The following is a 22880-nucleotide window of genomic DNA, read 5'->3' on the forward strand; positions in this document are numbered from 1 at the left end:
TCTTGGGCTCCACAGATCCAGACCTGTAACCCTTGCCATGTGCTGACACTCAGTACGATCCCTGGCATGAGTCTGATTTTGCAACAGAGGATCAGAAACATTTCCATCATCTGCAAAGGATGCCAAGGCTCACACTGTCCCCATCCATGCCTCTGTAAACATCTTCTTGGATTAGAATGAAATACTACTCATTTTATGATTTCAAAAATAACAGACTTCTTACCAAAAGAAGTGATCTTTAGAAACTCGTTCCTGCAGGAGATTCCATTTTTTCCCCAAGTCAATAGATACATAAATCTAGAAAAAGAGAAAAAAAGGTGAAAAATAAGATGATAGGAAACTAATAATACTGTATATCTTCAAAGACAGGCCCTATATAACCATTAAAAAGACATTATACACAAACTAAAAGGAAAAAAATCAAACCAAACGAGCCCAGAAACACATTACCAGGAACTCAGTACCTTGTTTTTCAGAGTAACTGCCTTTCATAGGGAAATTATTTTAAAATATCATCTATTATTAAGAAAATTCTGCCACAATGACTTTGTGTTTACTGTGAAAATACAATTCATTTGGGGTCAGATTAATTTTTACCTAAGCATGGTTAAACAAGAGGAATGGTAAAAGACCATTTCTCCTTCTTCCCATTCATTGACCAACGCAGAAATGTTTCCTTTACGCTTCAAGCCTTAATGCCATCAAAAATACTTAAGCCAGGAAGTCAATGGATTTAAAACTCTGCTAAAATGGGACCAAAATATATTACAGAAATGCTTCAGAGATTTGATGAAGATGCACTTATGGGCTTGCTCCACACACACTAATTTGTAACCCATGAGAAGAGGTCCTCCAGCACAGAGGCAGAGGATGGCCTGGAGGAGAAGGATTCCAGCTCCACCTCCTCTATGCACAGCTCCCCTCTGGTAAAAAAACAAATGCTAATGATGTGGAGGGATATCAAGAGCGCAGATGAAAGATGTTTTCTCCCAGAATAACGTGGGATCTAAAATAGCTCTTAACAAATCTCCTTCCTTTAGCATTTGCCTTCAAAATGTGTTTCCTCTGGTTAAAATAGGAAGTTTCTATCAGACTTGTAAAAAGACAGATTTAAAGCCTCCCGCTGTCTGCATGCATTTCTTATTTGATCCAATCTACATAAGATGGGTTTTCTTTTGATATCTCTAATAAGGGGGGTGAAAAGGCAAGTAAAACTGTTTTTCTCTGATGTAGAAGTCACCAATTCAGTAACTGACTCGTCGGGGGGAAGGTATGTTATAAAGAGTAGTAAGGAATATTTATGTTTTAAAATTACATGTTCAGTACAAAAAACAACCTCCCCTGCAGTTAAGTGTTATGTTCTACTATAGAAAAATGGCAATAATTATATGTAAAGAAAAAGATTGAGGTAAGGTAGCATAAACTCTATGGGTAAATTTGCTGAAGCCTGAATTGGACACGGAGGAGATGTTCCCAATTACTCTGCACTCCACAGTGGCTGGGCTTTCTTCCATTGCACTCTTGATTAAAGTAGATAGACCACAGGGCAGGAAACTACGAAGAGGACTCAGACTGCCTGATGTAGCATTGACCCAGCCAATGCACAGACAGAGCTGATCAGGGATCAAAAATCCTTCATCCTCAGAGCTAAATGACAGGGCTGCAGAGCCAGGCTCCTCATTTGCCTGCTAAATTTCTGGTATTAATTTAATGGAGCTTAGGATTTTCTGCAAACTAGGGTACTTTATAACATCCTGCTCTGAGCAGCCTCCTTGGGGGGACGGATGTGGCTGTGAATGGACTGGACTGTGCCGGGTGAAGAACCTAAGCTGCTTACAGCTTCAAACACTTGTCACCACAGGCACTGCAGAAGAGATAACCATTGGGTTCACCATTTTTCTAAAAAGTCCCTGCTCACTGACTAACTTCCCTCAGTAGACTGCTTAAATCTGGGACAGATGATCATTTAATGCACTATTCTAACCCTGTCGTCTAAGCTGCAAAGAAAGCCAAGAATTCAGAAGTCCCTGGCAAGAGGGAAGAGAACTGTTTAGGATAAGGGACAACACTGGCACATGAACAAAGGGATACTTTTTTGTCATCAAAGAATTTAAGAAGAAAATGAGCGATTCTTGCCCTTTGAACAAGAGAAGCCAAAGGCCAAACCAAATCCACTCCCTGCCCCCAAACCCAAATTACCTGCTCACACACACATTTAAGATTGAAGACCAGGAGCTTATGAATGAACAGTTTGGCTTTCTGCACGGGGAAGAAGCAGAAGTGCTTCTAAGTGACCCATATGTATTCTGGTTTTCAACGGGTACATATGATAAAACTATTAAATGAGATTAGATGGGATGTTAAAACAGTTATTTTAGTGGACAGCTAAAATCTCTGGCTGAAGCAAACAGATCTAATAGGTCTCATAATTCTGCTTGTTCTCACTTGTGCAATAAATGTGTGGAAAAGCTTTTTAAAAATGTTGAAAATATTATTCTGTTTTGCCATTATTTCATCCCTTCTGCTTCCAAATGAACAATTAAAATCTAGTGCATCCTTGACAATTTTTAAAAAAATCTAGAAGCATTTATGTAGGCTCAGCAAATAGATGATTGTTATTCATTATAACTGAGGGTAGCCAGCAAAAGAGAGTATAGATTTGAGGCAGTAAATAGATTAATTCAACCACATTGACTGGATTTGCATTCATTTATAGTGTCAGCTAGAGGCTAGAGATTTATTTAAACAGAATCTAGGGTTCTGAATGAAAGAACAATGCCTATTTTGCAATATGAAATGAGCCCTAAATCGAATCAAAAGCTGTGGAAAAGGCCATGATGCTCCAGTAGACAAAGGAGCCTTGCTGACTGCTATTTATGAAGGACATGGTTCCTTGCATTCCTTGCAGCCTCTGAAGCGCCTTCATAAGAAATCATTTGAGTAACAGGAGCTAATGGTTTCTCCTGAGTTTTAGATTGTGTTACATTCTGATACTACTTTCTTTTGGGGAAGGTAAAGTTATTAAACTCAAAAACCAAGAGTGTACTGACTCCTCAGGGCAATTTCAGATCAACATTATCTCTCAAGATCATTGATTTTAGTACAGTGACCTTTTCTTGTGTCAAGTTGCAATTTTGATTTTCAACTCCTTCTCTGCCAACATCACTTTATCTTCCTCTCCCTTCTAGGCCAAATCTATCAGATTTCATACAAAATATAAGCAGGTTACTGACCCAGTTACAGTCAAAGGCATCCTTCATACCTGCACATCTAAGGTAAAAATGTAGGACTTGTCAAAGAAGTCTTTATGGTTGACTCTGTTTAGTGTCATTGAAAGCCCAAGAAAAGTCCATCAGATTACCCAACCCTTCAGCTACTCCTGCAGAGCTATTCCTTACTGATTTCTTTTTTAATTTTTTTTTTTTTTGTCCAGTCATATTTTAAGCATGGTAAATAGTAGTATCACTCTTTTTGGGAGATTATCCAAGTATAAAATTCCTGACAATCTTCCTAACATGCTTAATTCAGCAAAACACACACCAACTGCTTCACTGTGTACTTCTGCCTCCTGCTCTCTTCTGACAAATATTTCTACCCACTTGCTGTGGGCTGGAAAACTTGTTCAATACATTTTGGACTCTTACACTTCATGATTCTGCCACTCTGTAACTATAAAAAATTCATTTTTATATCTAGATATCAAGAATTATATCTACTGTCAGGAACAAAAGTCAAACTGAAAAAAGATATTTTAATAACAAAGGCTTTTCATTACTTCAGGCTTCCCTGATGTGTTTTATTTACATAACATGCATTAAAATTACTTTTTTACTGTGTTAGGATTTTAAATCAAAGCTAAGTAAAATAGTTAGTGTAATCTGTGACTTAGTTTGGTGTGCTATGTTTTTTATTCTAGTTCTATCCTTATTTGCAAATGCCTGTAAACATGGATTGGTTTGGGACCAGCTGTTAACTTGTATATTCAAAACCATGTCCAAAAGGATGACTTGATATAACATCCCTGGAATCAGCGCAGCGTTTGGCTGCAGTACGTGTAACTTCTCTGACTAATCTCACCATCTAAATATTCACTTTCTGTGAGGTATGATGAGGGTAAAACGGACTGGAGTTTACCAATTTCAGTTTAAAACAGGAGTAATGGTGGAGGTGAGTCAAGGCTGCTGCCAGGACCAGAATGACAGCGGGTTTGAAGCTGCAGTTTTGGCACTGTGAAAAAGGGATGAGCTACACACTTACAGATGGTGTGCACACTCACCAGTGCCTAGCCCAACCCAGCCAGAAAATTGACTTCACAGTTTACCCAGAAGGAATCTGAAAGAGGCTAAAAATTTGCAAACAAGAACAGCTCCTGAATGTGAAAGTGGTATAAAGCCATCATGAGGGAGACAATGATTCTACATTTGTACAGTCACTGATTCCAGAAATCCTATTCTGCCATGTGAGTGTGCAGCTTATTTTGTATGAGTTTATTTTAGATCCTGTGACTAGCCTTTGGAGGCAATATTTCAACTTCATTAACTTTCTGCTGTGCTATAAATTGTTTATCGTCACTTTCTAGGGAGGAGCATGTTTCATTATTATTTAACTGTATTATGCAGAAGGATAAATATTCCCAATAACCATATCTATTGAAAATGCCAGGATTGAAACTACCATAACCACAAAGATTTGCACATGAATAAAATAAATATTTAAATAAATTTCAAAACCACTATATGATTTCCTTCTGGGCAATCGGTATTTCCTCAAACCGAGCACTAATCAGCATGTCAGAATTGCTTTATATAATCTTAATAAAGTCATTCCTAAATTTCAAAGACATGCAGTAGCTTCAAGCCTTACCTTGCCTTCCTTGGTATAAGCAAGTACTTTATCTTCTTCCTTTGGGTGGAAAAGGAGAGTTTCCACAAAGAAAGCGATGGGTTGTTTCTGGAAAGTGGCTCCTTCATCTGTGCTTATGAAAAGGCTTTGGTCACGGTCATTATGGGAAGAACTTACGAGAATTATCTAAAAGACAAAAACAAAAACATACCTTCAGAAGACTGATTCCTATAACAGACAAAACAGTCTTATATTTTTTGTGTAAATGTCAGATTTTGTACACGCCTTACCTCGCTGCAGTATGAAAATTCTGCAGACAAGAAACTCAAATCACCTAAGAGATATGGATTGAAAGATTTTATTAATCTTTCCTGACCAAATCTTGTTACATTCTGTAACTTTGCTTGCAATCCACAGCAAACTGACTATGCTCCTCATCTCTGCTCAGAATGACTGCCTTGGGGTTTGGTGCTTGTACAAGGTTCATGAGGCCACATGATAAAATCTCCAGATTAGAAAAAAAAAATTTAAAAAATAAATAATAATATATATATATAAAAAGAAATACATATATATATGTATATATACATACTAGTAATGCCTTATTTTAATACATCCATATAAACATATCTCTTTATCTAGTGAGGCTACCAATTGTAAAAATAATCATTGCCACAGTAGAAGAATGACCAAGGAGAAAGAACTTCATTATGTCTCCACTGTTTTACCATTCTCCTCTCCCTGACATATTTTGAATAAAAAGGCAATTCACTTTGATGCAGAAGAATACGCCAATAAATTATTTGCATTTCCTTCTCAGATCCAAACAATGCCTTCACTCAAGAAATTATCTTGAGCTGTCTCCTTGTGTGACCTTTATGTCAAGCTTTAAGCAACAAAGAAATTCTCCCCACATAATTTAGTCAGAATTCCACCCATTTCAACTTCTTCACCTTTTGCTACAACACCATGGTTCTAAAACTGCCAATGTGAGGATCCATTCTAATTGTTTTTTCAGATCAAAAGGGTCCAGTTGGCATTCAAAAATCTGCCTTTATCAACTGATAGCCTGCAAACAAACTGGATTTTCAAAGTCCAGCTGGGCTCTCTCTGGCTCACACTTAAAAAACAATTTAAAAAAAAATCCTTAATTCAAAATATATTTAGAATATTCAGCAAATGGTGCAGAAAACACCACAGAATACTGATCACTGTGATACAGTGACTGTAAATTGCTTACAGAGATAAATGGCAATGAGTTATGCAAACAGAATTACAATAATGTGAATACAGAGAAGGAAAGAGATTAACAAAAACAGTATAATTTTTATATAGTCACTTTTCCAGAGCAGAGCTGAAGTTAAAATTTTGAAACCTCTAATGAATTATACAGATATGACAGCTGGGCTGAGCTTTTACTGCAATTAGTCTTGGGGGGAAAACTATAAATTCAACATTTATAGATGCTCCAATTTGACAAGTAACTTAAGCACATGCACTTGTCCTTGAAGCACATCCACAATGGCACTAATTTCGAGGGCTTTCATACACCTCAAATGGGGCTCTTATTGAAGCACATTGTTGAACAGGAGAGACAACTGCAGATACTTCAGGGTTCATGGTCCAGTGCTGAAATCCCACACTAAAGCACATATTAAGAGAAATCTACTCCATTAGCTGAGCGACTAGGTCAGTAAGAAGAGCAAAATAATAACCCATACGTTGTTATAATCCTGTGGTTTTTAATGGTATAATTTGCCCAAGAGTAGGAAAGTGACATTTTTATTGGAAAGCCTCTGTAAATGACACGTTCACAAATGCCTTCTTTCTGCTGTATCCAATGGCTTTCTGTCTCTTGGGAAGTGCTTCAAACAGTGTCTGTTTAATTCACTAGTATCTACACTCCATCAGTAGCTGCTGGTAGCCTAGATACAGCATTCAAAGATGCTTGTAACACATTTATTAGGGTTTCTGCAGCAGGCATGGCATTAAACCTAAAATTGAATGTGGCTGCCATGTGCTGCCCTGTCCCTGTGCCTGCATCTCAAGGGGGAGTGAAGAAGTGTCTATGCCCAGCACAGAGATACTTTTTTGCCAGACTCCCATCTGTGACTTAGGCTTAAAATATCTATTTTCTCTTGGAAAGAAGTAAATTCAAACTATTTTCCTGCTGAGAGAGGTATATGGTGCTCATTCCTGCTGCTTCGTGACCAGAACATAGAGAGAAGGACCTGGTGCCCAGAAAAGGCACGAGCTGCACTTGCACAGAACAGGAATCTCTGAACTACAGCAACACTGCCTTGTTTGTTTTTTTTTTGTCTGAATGAATTAATCTTACACTTCCAAAAATATAAAAATTATGGCTTCAAAATAATAAAGGAATGAGATTTATAAAATAGGGAGTGGTTTTCACTGTTAATGATGCTTAAATATAGGCATGTCTAAGTTTCATAATGTAGACTTAACAGCACTGAAATAATAAGACAAATGTTTGTTATAATCTAATGCAAACACACTGTGATATTTGCTAATGCTGTCCTTCAAAAATATTACATATCATTTGGAGTTAAATCTATTTTAAAAACTAGCCTAAAGATTGTAGGCTTATCAACATGTATGTCAGGGTTGCTAACTATTTTTTTATTCACATACACATCATAATTCATTTAAATAAATATTTTTTGATTTCACTCAGTGTTGTGATTTATATTTCAATAGTTTAAACTGATCATTATGTGCCAGATATACAGATTTTCTTCCCACAGCTCACACACCAGGTGCTCAGTCTTGCCTACTGGCTAACACTAGTTATTTAGGATTGTATCCACATTAGATGCTTTCCATAACAATTTTTATTTACTTTGTAAGCTGAACAAGGAGCAAAACCCTCCCGCAAGCAACTGATGAAGGGAGGCAACTGGGACACACTATCTGGAGAGCCAACTAGCAGTCATGGCTGAGGGTTTTAACTCAAACTACTTCCCTGAATAACCGTCTATTTAAAAAGCAGAACAGATTTTAACCACAGATAAATTTGAGCTTCTTTTAAACATTTTAAATATAATTTCTCACACCCGTGAGATTCTTCTAATTTTTTTAATTAAATTTTTACTTTGTATTATGCTGTTTATCTCAAACCTCAGTACTTAATCTCCATCTAGCTGAATAAACCACAATAACACATGTATACATTCAGGTCAGATGTAAGCCTAGAACTTCCAGTAGCTACACAGAAGTAAAAAAAAAAATATTTCAAGGAGATAAAATGTGCTAAGGACTGTAAAAAGAAAGAATAAAAATGGTATCTGTTATAGATGAACAAAGGGAAAAGAAAAAAAAAATCTAATAAAAAAGAAAAATACTACAACATGCCAATGTAGAAATTAAACCATTCTAAAACTAAAGAAAAAGCATGCTTTTCCTTATTTCAGAAGAAGTTGGTGAAATAGGAGTTAACAGAAAAATCAAATAAATCTGAAAATAACATAATTAAATCCATTTGTTTAATCTCTCTTTCAGGACTGATTGGCCAATGTGCATGTCTAACCATTCCTGCTATGAGTGGAATCACAATCTGAGCCCCAAAGGATGAAAAGATTCTGATGGCTTAGGCTCCAGTTCTTTGCGTATCAGACTTTTTCTTTCACTGTTACCATGAAGATCTGGAATAATCATAGTGATTACTCGGGAGTCTTAACTGTAGGTTTGGCAGCAATTCAAAGTTATGCTGCAATTTCAAGTGGTAATAAACAGAGGATATTAACATGCATCATTTGCACTGTGTCTGGAAGATAGCCCCCCTCCCCTCAGTTTAAGTCCAATAGAAATTTAAACTCAAGACAAATTTGATCCTAATCAGCACTTTCTCTAAAAAAAAAAGGCAATTTTCTAACATATTACAATTGTGCTGTCTCTTTCAGCTTCAGCAACTGATCTTAATTTTAATTGTAGCTTTTATGTTCCTTTCTATTTTCCTAGTATTACAAAGGAAAAAATAAAAAGTAAAAATGTCCACGATGAATAAATTTTTACACTCACAGCATCTGACTTGCTAGAGAAGATTTCCGCAGTAAGTGGTGAGAGAGACAAGACACACTATTTTTTAATTCTATAACCTTCCATAAGGTCAGAAATCAAGACATTCCTCAGCACTCTATACTTACCCTGAAGGAAGAAACCTTGTTTGGGCAGAGTAAGAAATGGAAAAAAAATATAGAGACTCTTCATTTAAGCACAGAGCAGACATGCACTGAGAAGCCAAGCATGGCCAGGAAGAACCTACGCTTCCTCAGATCCCCCAGTAGGCTGAACTCCCACTGGACAGAGAGGATTCATCTCTGAGGATACAATCCTAAAGAATATTGGACTTACTCCAGGAAAAAAAAAAATCCTTAATGATGTGAACTTACAAGCCATCCTCACCGAGGTCAAATAACTTCATAGAACACTTCCAGGGAGGGCTCTTCAACAGCTACTCTGAACAGCAATCTTTCCAGCAGCTCATCACCCTCACAGTAAAGAAGTTGTTCTTAATATCCAGCCCTCCTTCACCTTAAAGCCATTGAGAACATGCAGTGCTAATGCCCAGATGAAGGTGCTCAGCTGAACTGGAGACAAGGCTGCTGAGCTCTGGCATCTGCTGGGGACACCATCCCAGAAGCTCTGTGCCTACACAGCTCCGAAGGGAAATGGTCCTTGTGCCAGTACTGCCAACCTCAGGGAAGCATCCACAGAGCTGCACAGCACTGCAGTCACTCCCTCAACATTTTTAAGACTCAGTAACTCATCTATTTTTCTTGGGTTTACAATTTATGTTGTTCATATGCTATTAGATACACTTGGCTGAGAGAGAGATTACTAAAGCTTCTGGTCTCACTTGTAAATGAGATGTTGCTTCTCAGGCAGCACTCATAAAACACACAAAGTGGACTGCAAAGGGTTATGATTTTTATTTTGGATGATATGAGAGACCTGATAACTCAAGAGTGGCTAAGTGAGAGTGAAATACAGTCCCTTTACTCTCAGAGTGGTGAAAAACAATACCTAAAAAATCAACCCAAGGTAATTCCAAGCAGAGAGTAAAATAAAGTGTCTCTCAGATAGCAGTTTAATCTTGTAGATTTTCCCTGGAAGTTGCATTACAAAATCACTCTCCACAAATGTAAAGTTATAAGTGGATCTAATAAGCTTGTTCCTGTGTCCGACTGAATTGGGTGGAATACATATAGAAAGGAATTTACATACAGCCCAGAACAGTATTTTACTTTTTATGTTAAGCATTCACAGCTTCCTCTAGAATTCCTACTTTCTCTTGAAGAGTCCCTTTTAAGCTGTCACACAGAAGCATTTCAAAACAGCAACTAGTCTCTAGGAGAACCACCATAAGGGAAGGGAAAATGGGAATATTAAGGATGATTCCTGGGAATTATTTGCTACACTGATCACATAATCTCAGGACACAATCAAAGGCCATCTGAAGCAATCCTGGTGGAGCTAATGGAAAACATGTATCACAGTTTCCTCTCCCCTGGGTTGTGGCCAGCTCATTAATCATTTGGAATATCACAACTGAAGGTGCAATATTTTTTATCTAGTATCAGCAACATATTAGGCACTTTAGGATGTGGAATGAATATTTAGAGGTCAGGATCTTAAAATAAGCTGGTTAGCAACTGGAGCAGTTGGTAACACATGAGACACACTGAAGAGGGAGTGAACAGCAGAGGCAGCACCTTGACAGAAAAATGTGTTCAGAGTAACTGGACAGAGCACAGTTGGCTTACACTGCACCTAGGCAAGCCTGAAATAATATAATCAGATAAAAAAAGAAAATAGTTTGGAAATAGTTGGCTTTCCTTTAGGGCATTCACCATAGTGAAACCAAGTTTAAGGGTGCTTACATATCATAATAATGAATGCCCACAGAGAAATAGCTACGGATGCTCTGACTGGTGTTGATGAACAGACTGAAAATTCTGCCCTGTTGGGAACCTCACTTGGCAAAATCAGTCACATCCTTTGAACTGAACACCTCAAATGGGCTGATGATGCCAATAGGGTATACCAATTATGTCTCAATTCATCAGTCTCCTTACTTAGAAAAGTGTAGGATACACAGGCTGATCAATTACCAATTCCTCCACAGGAACAGACCTCATGCATCTATAACCTGCTAGAACCAAAACATCATTGCCACTTGATTACCATGACAGTGAAATTTCTCACAAGAAATGCTCTCTTCAAAAACATTTCAGAGCAGTAGCTCATGCTGCCAGCCTGAGAATTTAAAAAAACTGGCACACATATACTGAGAAAAGCATGAATATGCCAAAGGTCACAGTAAAAACAGTAGAGTCCTTTGATCTTCCTGCAAAGTCCAGTGTTAGCCTGGCTATTGTTAATTTGTCAGCCAAAGTGAACATTTGATGTAGCCCTCATACACTCCTGCATCCCAAGTGAGCAAACCTTAATGTTGAAATGCTTTGAGGGGTGGTCCCCATACTGGTTTGTTCACATATTCAAAAGTTTTGCTTTAAATCAATACACTTCAGTATACCAAGAACTAAATCTTTTCCAGTATGTTCTAAATCTGGTCTTTTCCAGTATGCTCTAAATCAGCAGTTTGAGTGGGGAATAGCACTGGGGAAGGCACAGTGCCAATTCTTGTCACAGCAGGGGAATGTTTCCTAACCTGGTTTTATATTGCCCATGAAATAAGAAAATTTTCTGTGTCTCAGAGAAAAAAAAAAAAAGGGAGTTGTACTAAAAGCAGAAATGGGCAAGTTTCACTCTATCCCACCAATATTTCCACAAACATTTGTATTTACTGGACAAAACAGGCACACACTGATCTTTTTAGCTTAAGCATTCACAGATTAATCTAATTCAAGTTATTTTGTAGACCTCCAACTAAACTGCAAATATTTTCTGCCTGAGCACATCACAGAGCAAAAATAAAAAACAATGCTTTCCAAACATGATAATAATGCACAACAAATGACTGCATATGTGATTTGATCTAAATTAATGAAGGAACAGCTCAAACAACTCCTAGCCACCAGCCATTAATTTGTCAACAGTCAAATCTGCACTAAGCTCAAAGAGAAATTACGTGGATGGTAATTAGTGACAGGGAAAAAACATGAAGGAAAGAAAGGCAGTTGTGGTGGCTAAAATTATCACTGACACAGGATTGATCACGACCTCATCATCTTCTGTAATAGACAAACACTTTTCTGTCTTTAAAATACTAAAGGTAAGCCTTTTGGTCCTTTACTACGCATCTCAGTTTTGTTATAAGGCTGTATAAGAATTTTCTGGGAAGACTACAAAAAGGATCTCTCAAAGCATTACTCTGGGGAATCTCACTTTGCACAATTTTTCCCCTTCAATACCAAATACTCATCGGGTGTTTTCACAGGCAAAGGTCTTCCCATAAGACGCCCAAGACATCCCAAATACCAGCAGAGGTATCGACTCCAAGCACATCTACTCCTCTCTCTCCCAGTTTTATAGAGCACTTCTGATGGAGATCAAGGTAATTAATGACTGTCACAGCTTTTAAAGAATAAGTAGCATTTTCCAAACTTGTAGGTGAGAAATGTGTGTGTGTGTATGTGAATATACACATTTGCAAACACAAACAAGGTCAAGCAACCAGACCAGCCACCTCCAAAGCTGCTGAAGCTGCAGACTCTAATCACTGAGAGCTTTGGAAGGCTCAGGGACTGGGAGAAATTCCTGAAGACTAGAAAACCATAAAAATAATGCCCGTCTTAGCATCATCTACAGAGTGCTTCAGATCTGTCTCACACATCTCCTGTGTATTTTGCTTTTGCCCATTTCCATGTCTAAAGGTGTAGCTGGCACTAGCAAAGGAGCTGTTAAAGTCCTCATCCTTAAGGAAGCACCTGATTCCTTTTGAAAAGTGTAGGCACTCACCCAAAAAGAGCTCTGGGGATAGTTAAAGATTGATCAAGTATTCTTCCCTAGACCATGAGGGAAAACACAAACCTGGGGGAAAGAGCTGCTCTGAGCAAGTCTTTCATACTTAAGTCACAACAAATCATGTGGGTTTGAAGGAGAAAATGAGAGGCAGAGAAAAAAGGGAAAGCAGCAGAAGCAAGTGCTGGAAAAACAGTAATTATTTTTCACTTGAATTTGGCCATATCTCCATTATGTAGGCTACAAAGCTTAATTATAAAAGCTCTTGCTATTGAAATATTTCCCCTTATCTTTGATATCCAGCCCAAATGGACTGGAAAAAACCCCTTGAAAAGCAGAAAGAAAATGTCTTTTAAAGTAATTTTTGGTCCCATTAGGGTGAATCTCATTAATAGAAAAGGACTTCACTGAAGAATAGAGCTTTTATATTCAGAAGCATACAGTACTGCTGCGCCTGATTTTAGCAGCTCTGCAGACAATAAACCTTTCTCCACTGGGGCTTAGATTTTTGCAGTTGTAAAATACCCATTTGATATTGAGGTAGGGTTTCAGTAAATACATATAGCTGGTAGCCATTGTCCTAGCTTTCTCTGGGTGTACTTGGGAGTGGTGTTGATTATGGCTTTTGGAAGAGTATGTTAATTTTTTTTTTTCTATTGAAGCCTGCATCTTCTCCATCACTGAAATGTATTGCTGAAAACTTACATGAGATTTACGAGCATGATTCCTGCTCATGGCCCATGAGGGACTCAGGGGGAGAGAACAGCTCCCTCTGGGGATGCTCCACCTTATGCACATAATTAGAAAATATTTGTTGGGGCAGAGATACTGTCTTTGGTCATTAGTTGTTAGAGAACTCATATGTGTCATTGCAGGAACAAGTCCTGGCCTCATCCCAGCTGTTATTACTAAACCTTAGGCAATTCTGTATATAGTCTCACACATATGAGAGAGAAAAGGCTGCACATCACTCAAACCAGTTCAGAAATAGAAATAACACGCTCTTGCTCATTTGCCACATTGGAAAAAATTAGGGGCAAGTGTTATTGTTTCTATCTTTGTTCCTGAGAATGTTATTTTGACTCTTTTCCAGTACATTTTAATGAGTAGTTTAAAAGTGAATACAGACATCAATAAATGAATGGACAAATATTTCTACTAACACCCTTTTACTAACATTTAATCCTCCTTAAAAGCTTGTAATTATACCAGGCATTTGTTTGTTTGTTATTTTGTTTGGTTCTAACATAATATTCCACTAGAAATGGGGAGTTGAGGAGCTTGGCTCCTAGCAGTGTGTTTAGAGACATAAAACAGCTAGGAAGATTTCAGGAGCTTTCGCTCTTGCCAAGAACATTGCTAGAGATTCAGCTACAAATTATAGCCAGTGTGGAAAAGGAAAATCCAGACAATATTGTTATTTTCCTTTCTAAGACAAGCAGCTACACAGAGCTCTAAAAACATGAGACCAAGGTTAGCCTTGGAGTTCCAGTTCTGATCCCAGTCACATGGAACTCTGCAAACTGACCATTTTGCAGACTCTGGGACTGATGCCATCTAAAGCAGAATCCAAATAAAACATCAGCCTTATCACTGCTTTGGCACTTACAAGATTTTGCAGTAGTTCTTGAGGCTGTAACATGAATGTCTTATGAGACTTTACATTTATCACAGTTCCTCTACACTTCCCATCAATACCAACAAGATGGGAATAAAAACAGGTGTCCTTCGGGTGGTGTTAAAAGATGGGTTCCACTCCCAGCTGATGAGGGAGACAGCTAGGGAACATGCCCTGCTGGAGCTCCTGGTCAGGAACAGAGGGACTGCTGTGATCACAAAATGATAGGTTTGCTGTTCTTGGAGAAGCATTTATGACATCTGGAAGGAGATCATCCCTCAGAAGAAGGGGCATGCAACTTGGGAGGACAACAAGGATGCCATGAGGTGATTAAAAGGGCCAAAACCTAGCTAGAACTTAATCTATAGAACTAATGCCATAAAAGAAAAAAAAAGAAAAAAATAATTGGTTTTTGTGTCTTTTCTTGTGTGTTTTGGGTTGGGCTTTTTTGTTTGGGGCTGTTTTGTTGTGGTTGTTGGGATTTTTTCCTGTTGGCATTAGTCCTGTAAATGACACTGTAGTTTCTTACATTTATAAAATCCTTTCCAGGATAACTGTCCAACTGTTCTTCACCTCTTATGTTTAAGCCAGTGCAGCCTGGGACCACAGCTAGACACTGATAAAAAAATTAAGAATACTTGCAGACTCTTTATTGACTGTATTTGAGATAATGCTCCTACAAACTAGTAAGCATCATCAAATCACCATCACACAACTAACTGGGTGGAGGCCAGTGTGAGCAAGCCATAAAGGATGAGACAAAAAATGAGACACTGGGATATATAAAGAGCCCCTTTCACATAATTAAAAGTTAATTTAAAACTCCCAGTAAAATCTATATCCAGACAAAATGGCTTTTTTGTCATTTCTTCAAGTGAGTTTCCCGAAAGAAGCACTCATCTGAGACTGTAGCCCATTCCAGAAAAGTAAATAGAAATCACAAAATTATCAACAGCCTGTCCCAGGTGGCATACTAATTTCCTAACAGTTCTTGGTAATTTATTGCAAGTTAAACAGTTCAGTGACAGGCAGGGGGGGAAAAAAAGGGGGGGAATAAACCCCTTATTTATTCTCTTGCCTGACAGTGTCTCACACTCAAACCTACCTCGCTTCATCAGCTTGCTCCTAGGCATTTCTTTGAGAGAATTAATAAGTGGACAAGAAGAAGTTTGTAGAGAAATAGAGTATAAATTATGGACTGTTTCTGAAAACAAAAGGGCTTATAGGACTCAAAAGGTGAGTCAAAGATGACAAATTTGCAAAAAAAAATCCCACCCCACTCAAAAAAAATGAAACAAAAAAAAAAATCCCACCCAACCAAAAAAATGAAACAAAAAAAAATCCCACCCAACCAACCTCCCCCCAAAACCAAGAGAAAAGATAAGCCTCATTCAAGAAGAAAGACTGCCTAGGTAGATGGCTAGTTTTCCCAAATTGCCTCTGAACAGACCTTCATGGTCTGTGTAATATTTTGCCTTTGATAACTAAACAATATGTTGTATATTTATACAAAGATCCTAATAAAAATGGTTCAGGACAAATTACCGAAATTTCCCTGAGTTTTAACTGTATAAATCCAGGTGGTGATTTGGCACGCAGAAATAACACCAGTGTTAGAATTCATAACAAAGCCCCAAGAAGACCCCACTGCCTAAAATGTGCTCAGCATGCCTGCAGTCCTAGCTAGGTTCTCAAAGGGCTTCAGCACATCCATTTCTCTGTCAGCCTGATCACAAGTTGCCCAGGGCAAGACTCTCTCCCTGCTTCCCATCTGGACAGTGCCGAGCTCATCATACCTTTGCCTGTAGGTGCAGGAATGATAAAAGTAAATAAGTACAGCTGCAAAAACCAGACTGTTCACACCCAGTGCTAAGAGCAGCAGAGTATTTTGTAAAGTAATTTTTTTTTTTTTTAATCCCAAATGAGGACTTGGTGATTTTTAAAGAAACAACAACTATTTATGGCAAGTTAATTCAAATGAGCTACACGCTGTCCTCATTTCTGCTGTCATACCCAGAAAGCAGCTCCACTAATTCCATTCACTGTACTGCTGTGGATACACTGGTGGTGTGATTTGCAAACTGCTCAGCATCAGAAATTCCCAACTGCAGCATCTTTTATGCTTTCCACAAATTTTAGAGATTTAAATCTATGTCTACAGAGAAGCCTGGGTCTGCTTAGCCTCCTATTATGAGCATCTTCTCCAAGGTTTATCACTAGGAAGAGTTTTCAGTATCCCAGAGCTATGAAAGTGGCTCTACAAACAGCCATGGCCGTGGGTATTAATGAGAGGCTGGCTGTGATCTGGGCTGTTAGAGGACCTGCAGACAAGGAGAAAGAGAGCAAAAGAGACCAACACAGGTTCATGCCCCAAGAACCTGAGGTGACACCACACTAACAGACAATAATCACTGCAAGCAATTGAGAAGCTGAACTGTTCCCCTGGAAAACACACTGTGACTGAGAAATGTCAGCTTGCCAACAGCTAGTTGAAACAGGATGAAACAAGAAGTTGAAGTTATGTTTTTGGAGAAGCCTATATAATTTCTGAGGAATGTTAAATTCTTGCAAAATCTCAACCACAACATACCCAACCTGTCAAACCTCAGGTAAGATGAGTTCATCTGGTCCCCATCTCTCTCTCACTCTCTCTCAGTGACATTGTGGGACTGTCAGGTCCCTCTGCTGAACAGGGCACAGGATTCCACAGAAATCCAACCAGGTGGGGCAGCTACAGCATGATGCCAATATTTTTCTAGTACAAAACAATTAATTTATTTTTCAAGTACAAAACAATAATTTAAAAAAATATTATTATGTTTATTTCTTTCTTATCCGCATTCAAATTTACAGCGAGTAAGTATATTTAGTCCTTCAGTTTTGAGAATTTGTGAATTCAGATTTGGCCATAGATTCTCACAGAGCATGGAACCTACATCAGCTGCAAATGACACTTTGCAGGGAACTGGGACCATAAGGTTCAACATAGGGCAGATTTGGTTTCCAACTAAAATTTGTTTTAGAATAAAGCAATTTCCCACTGGGAAAAAAAATGTGTCTTATATTAAAACACTTTTCAGAAACAGAGAAAAGCTGAATTCTGAGTTCAAGAATTCTACCCCCATCTTCACACTACAACTTATTAACCAGAGGTTGCTTATCTCTGGTTTCCACCAGTAAAATGAACATGAACAGTCTTTACATGTCTGCAGAGCTTTGGAAACATTCATGAGACACAGAACATGTTACAATACACATTTCAAGTTTTTATTGTCACTAGTGTCCAAGATTTACCATGCTCAGGCTGGTAATTTTTATATTTTGTCCCTCCAACGCCCAGGTACATATTTTGATTTCTCTCCATTATTCACGTCTAAGTGAAACTGTAAGTTGACAAACTGTTACTGAAGGAGAAGGAGAAGGAGGAGCAGCGTAGGTTATAGGTAATTTAAATATGCATCTCCATCAAAAGTTGCAGTTAAAGTGATTTCTTGCTGCCCTGTATCTTTAGTGTATCTGGGCCTCCCAGGGGAGCATTTGATTGTCTGTAGTTCCCATTATGTGGCTCAACAGCAATGGGTGATCCTGTGATTCTGTAACTTCCCATGATAAATGGTTTGGCTGTATGTCAATATTCTGCCTACATTTGTATTCAGAATGTAGGAATGATTTAAGATTTTTTTAATCTATTCTCAAATCCTCTGCTATTTTTAATCAAAACAGTCAACTGTGACCTTTGGTAATCCATACTCACTATACTAAATATATGGGGAAAAAACACCTTCAAGAGTTTCAGGGTACTTTTTGCACTGTAGTTATGGTAAAAACCCAATTTGTTGTGGATGGTGGAACATAATGGAAGCTGACAAGGCACAATAACTGTTTCCCAAAGCACACTGCGCTCTGCAAACACAGATCACAGCAGCAAAAACCACACAGCTTTTCCCCAACAGAAGATTTATAATAAAATTACACACTCACAAAGCCTTCCCTCTCAACACAAGACCCTAAAGCTATGCCAACTCTACTGCATGTGGAGATGAGTCTCTGCAACCTCTCTGCTGGAGGATACACTCCAGAAAAGGAGCAGTCAAAAGGCCTACCCTGGTCACAGACCAGAACATGATGATAAACTGCTCTATTGGTAGTTTAAACCAGATTCACCAGGATATGATTCTTGGAGCCCAACAACGATGTGCTGTGATGGACAGGCAGCAGAAAAAAAAAAAGGCACTAGAGATCCCAGGCTGTATTTGATATTCTCTCAGCAATCCAGTGTAAGACTAGGGGAAGTGTTTACCTCACCTCTCTGTGCTTCATAAGACCCATCAACATAATGTAGGTAAATGCTTATGTGCATTGCAGGATTAATGTGATGGAATAAAAATATGCCTTAATATTAAACTGTCCTGTGCAGTAAATACTCCAGAATATTCCTACTTACACTTCTCAAAAAAATAACTACACAGGTTTCATCCTCTGTGGGTTTCTTCTCATTTTCTCTGCTGGCATTTTGACCCGTTAATGTAAAACTTTTGTTGCAACGGGCATAGTGTAGATCGAAATAGTAACCAGAGAACAAAAACTATGGTGAAGAGAAATAAACATCTCTACTGTTCAAAGGAGTCTCAAAAGCAGATTTTCCATAAAGTTAGTGAATCTTCTACTCATTCAACTTCATAGCTCTCTGTGGAAATGACAGAGCCTATGAAGAACGTTAAATCTGCTGAACTTCAGTCTAACACATGCAAATCTTTACCCTGAGAAATAAAACCTCTTGCTATAATATCTGTTTTAATCACATCTGCCAGTGTAAAAATTGTGGCTAAAACAATGAAGTCCAGATGCATTTTAACCTTTCAAACAAACAAGAGTTGGAGGTCTATACAGTCCTTCTTCACTTTAATACAGGAGGTGTTTTAGGGAAGTAACTAATCAATCCTTATGCAAGGCCATGCTGCACAATCAGGTCTGTTGTGACCATCTGCTGAACTAAAACAATTTGTGATGAATTTCTTGTTTTTCAGAGTGTAAGAATTCAACCCTTTGAGCTGGTTTATCCTCCACAGTAAACCAGCACTCTGTCACTTTCATATCAAGAAGTATTCACTCCAGTGTGAGAAGCTAACACTTGCACTAGCACTCCATTTCCTCCACCAACCTGTTCTGACCTGAAAGTTAGCCAATATACGTATTTTTAGTTCTAGTAATTACCACTCTTCAGGTTCTCACCACTCTGAAGAAAGATTTGAATCACAGCACTCACCATTATATTTAAAAATATGAATGGACTATACTTGGACTACTCGATAAAAAGGAATCAAAATTTATGTGAAATCATGCTGACTATAAGTTGGTATAAACCTTTCCTTGACTCAGGAAAAAAGGTCACTCTGTCACCACTGAGAGCTACTGGTGCTTCTGGATGCTGAGTTCAGCGCCAGTTTATGGGAACTAACGGAATACAGACTGGATACAGTCTGATCACAGAAAGATTCTTAAAAATATCCTTCAAGGAAACATTTGTGCACAATCTTGATCTGATGTTTTATTAAAATATACACTTCTGTAGTCCGGAGAACACAAACCCATGAGTGTCCCTTGCAGATGGAAGAGAGGACTTGGAGGTTACTGAGCTGTTAGGATTCCCTTAGACCAAACCCCAAGAAAGATTTTTATTCTGCATGGACAGCCTTCCTCACTGGGTTAGGGAGTAAAAAGAAAGCAGAACTACAATATTCATGGAGCCCCACTGGAAATAAATAAATAAGTACTGAATTTACAGCTATTGCTGGTTTATCAGAATTTTTTCCCCAGTATCCTTTAAATTCTGAATAACTGGAAAACAATAAGTATGTAAACATAGATTTCCACCTGGAATTTTAATCTTGTAAAACCACAAATGGATAAAACGAATGAAAATCAAGCATGTCTCTTAAATCAAAGCAGTTTTAGTGGGTTCTGCTACAAGAGTGAATAGATACCATTGCAGAGAAATATGTCAGATAATCCTAAGATTTAAATTATTTTCTTTCTATTTACAGAGCAAATGTATTTACTAGAGTAATTTTAAGAACCTTTGAAGAACAGTATTTGGCTGCTTGAAAAATATTAAAAAGCCATTAAAATGTGGCATTTGTACAATTCATGTAGACAAGAACTGCAGGAAATCTTAAAAGTCATGCTGCCTTCTGAATAATCACTGGGAATACCAGCATTACTCACACCACATCACTAGCTACTCCTCAGCCACAAACAGCTGGAATTAAGGAATGATTGGAAAATGTAAAAATGTATCTTTCTACTGGGCTACCAAAATTATTTTTTGTCACCTCAAGAGATGCATTAAAAAAGACCATGTCAGCAACAGACAAATTTTTTCTTCCTAATTCATACTCTATACATAAACAACTCCATTTTCACCAAACTGGACCTCTGTTTGCCTTGCTTTCAGTAATAATTATAGATACAGTCAGTCTTACATGAGGACAATACAGGTACATTTTTCCTTGTTAGCAATCTCTTTACTCTCAGTCTTGCTTATTTAATTACACCTACAGCAGAACTTGCTACATTTTACAGGGACAAACCATTTTACATTTCAATAGTGGCTCTTAGTAATTCAACCCAGCTCCCTGCCATCCAGACACATTTATTTCTTTATTCTCATTACAGTGCTGAATTAACACACATCCCAACATTCAACAAGGAGCAGCACTTTAGGTGCCTTGATCCAACACGGCTGAATTATTGACATGACATTGCTTCCTGAATCAAAAAGTCTTCCTTGTCAAAAGCAATCTCCAGCTCCTACAACTTTCTGCTGCTGCTCTTCCTTTCTCTCCCTGCTCCTGTACCAGTCTTGATTTCCTCTGGAGGGATGCTCATCTTTTTGATCTTTTTCAATCCCACTTGGCTTGCTCCTTCCCATTAGGTACAAACCTGACACTCCTGCCCCTTCAAGCTTTGATTGTCAAAGGTGTCAACTGTCTGCTCAGAAATCCCCACAATTAAAACCACTGTGATCCTGTATAAAAGTATTTGAAGTGAAGGTATCCAGGGGATGGAGAGAGGCTGTGGGGAGAAACTGATGCACAAGAAATTCCACCTGAATGACGGGAACTTCTTCACTGTGAGGATGACCAAACACAGGAACAGGCTGTCCACAGAGCGTGTGGAGCCTCCCTCACTGGAGATATTGAAGAACTGTCTGGACACAAAGCTGTGCCATGTGCTCTGGGATGGCCCTGCTTGAGCAGAGAGGTTGGAGCACATGACCCACTGTGGTCCCTTCCAGCCTCACCCATCCTGTGATTTGGTGATCCTGTCCCAAAAGGCTAAAATACAACAGATGTATTTTAGGAGGGACTATGTATTCTAAAGGACTTGTGAATACTTCTATAACTCCTTACAAACTACAGCAGCTCAGAAATGTGAACACAAAGGAAAGAGATTCTATCATTTCTAATGTAAAAAAACCAAATAGACTGAAGGACAAGGGAAAAATATTATCATTGCTCTCCACTTTGTGAATGGATGGAGAAAAACAAAGATCAGCTTTTAAAAAACTTTTGCCTTCTACTACACCACAAAGATGTGACTATAAAAAACACCGAGAAAAAAAAAAAGCAATTCCTTTTGTGACACTGTAAATTTTCCAATTATTTCAAAACTTGTTACTCTAAGCCCTTGAAAATCTGGTCTTAATCTTAGGCACTAAGCAATTTTGATCTGTTCTGTCCTTGCCCACCATCCTTGCAGAGCTGGGTATTAATGCAGTGCATTTTCTGTTTCACTCAAGAACTTAATACCACACATTTCTTAGTTTCATATATGTATATATTTTATGGCATGTTCTCAACATGTGTAATTAATACCAAGCACCCATAGTATAGATATATTACTTAAGAACACCAAACTATTCTTATGAGCAACAACTCATCCTTTCCATCAGATAAAAAAGAAGAGTTTCTGATCTCAGATTACGGCTGTGATGTCGCTGATGGAAAAATATTCTGTTTAATAGAACGACCTGTGTTACCTTTTGTTAAGGAAGTGTCAACTGTGAAAGGCTTCATTAAAAAGAGAGAACAAATGAGCAAGACAGAAAAGCCCTTTAAGAAAGTTGGGCTGTCAGGTTTTCTCCAAGGAAAGTAACAGTTCTTTTCACACTGCTGTGTGAACTGAATTATATTTGACGTTTACTCCAACTAAAAGCTACCTAAAAGTTACACAGTCAATCAACATTCATTAGAGTCAAGCAGATTTATTAAAGTGTTTTTTTCCTCCCTTCTTCACTCCCCAACTTTACAGATCCTCCACCAGTAACTTTCCAACACTGCATCACGCAAGACAGTCAACTTTTTACTGAGCTGTGTGCATGGCATATTCAAGCTTAGTGAGCTTTATGGAGGTGGTGTGTAGCTAGGAAACTTCAGAGATAAGTTTAATTGAGAGGCAGGTATCACTGCTGATA

The 22880-nt window shown here is 38.2% G+C and overlaps 1 protein-coding gene across 2 annotated transcripts in view; it reads right to left on the reverse strand.

The window, feature by feature from the left end:
• Positions 1–22880, reverse strand: part of SORCS2 (sortilin related VPS10 domain containing receptor 2) — a 531576-nt gene that overhangs the window by 102620 nt on the left and 406076 nt on the right. For both annotated transcript variants that reach the window (XM_063401574.1, XM_063401573.1), the window contains exons 4-5: positions 4864–5028; positions 224–297 (exon numbers count right to left, since the gene is read on the reverse strand). In XM_063401574.1, coding sequence (XP_063257644.1) covers positions 224–297; positions 4864–5028 — 239 coding nt within the window. The remainder of the gene's footprint in view (positions 1–223; positions 298–4863; positions 5029–22880) is intronic.

Source organism: Prinia subflava, chromosome 7, assembly GCF_021018805.1.
Source record: "Prinia subflava isolate CZ2003 ecotype Zambia chromosome 7, Cam_Psub_1.2, whole genome shotgun sequence".
Taxonomy (NCBI): domain Eukaryota; kingdom Metazoa; phylum Chordata; class Aves; order Passeriformes; family Cisticolidae; genus Prinia; species Prinia subflava.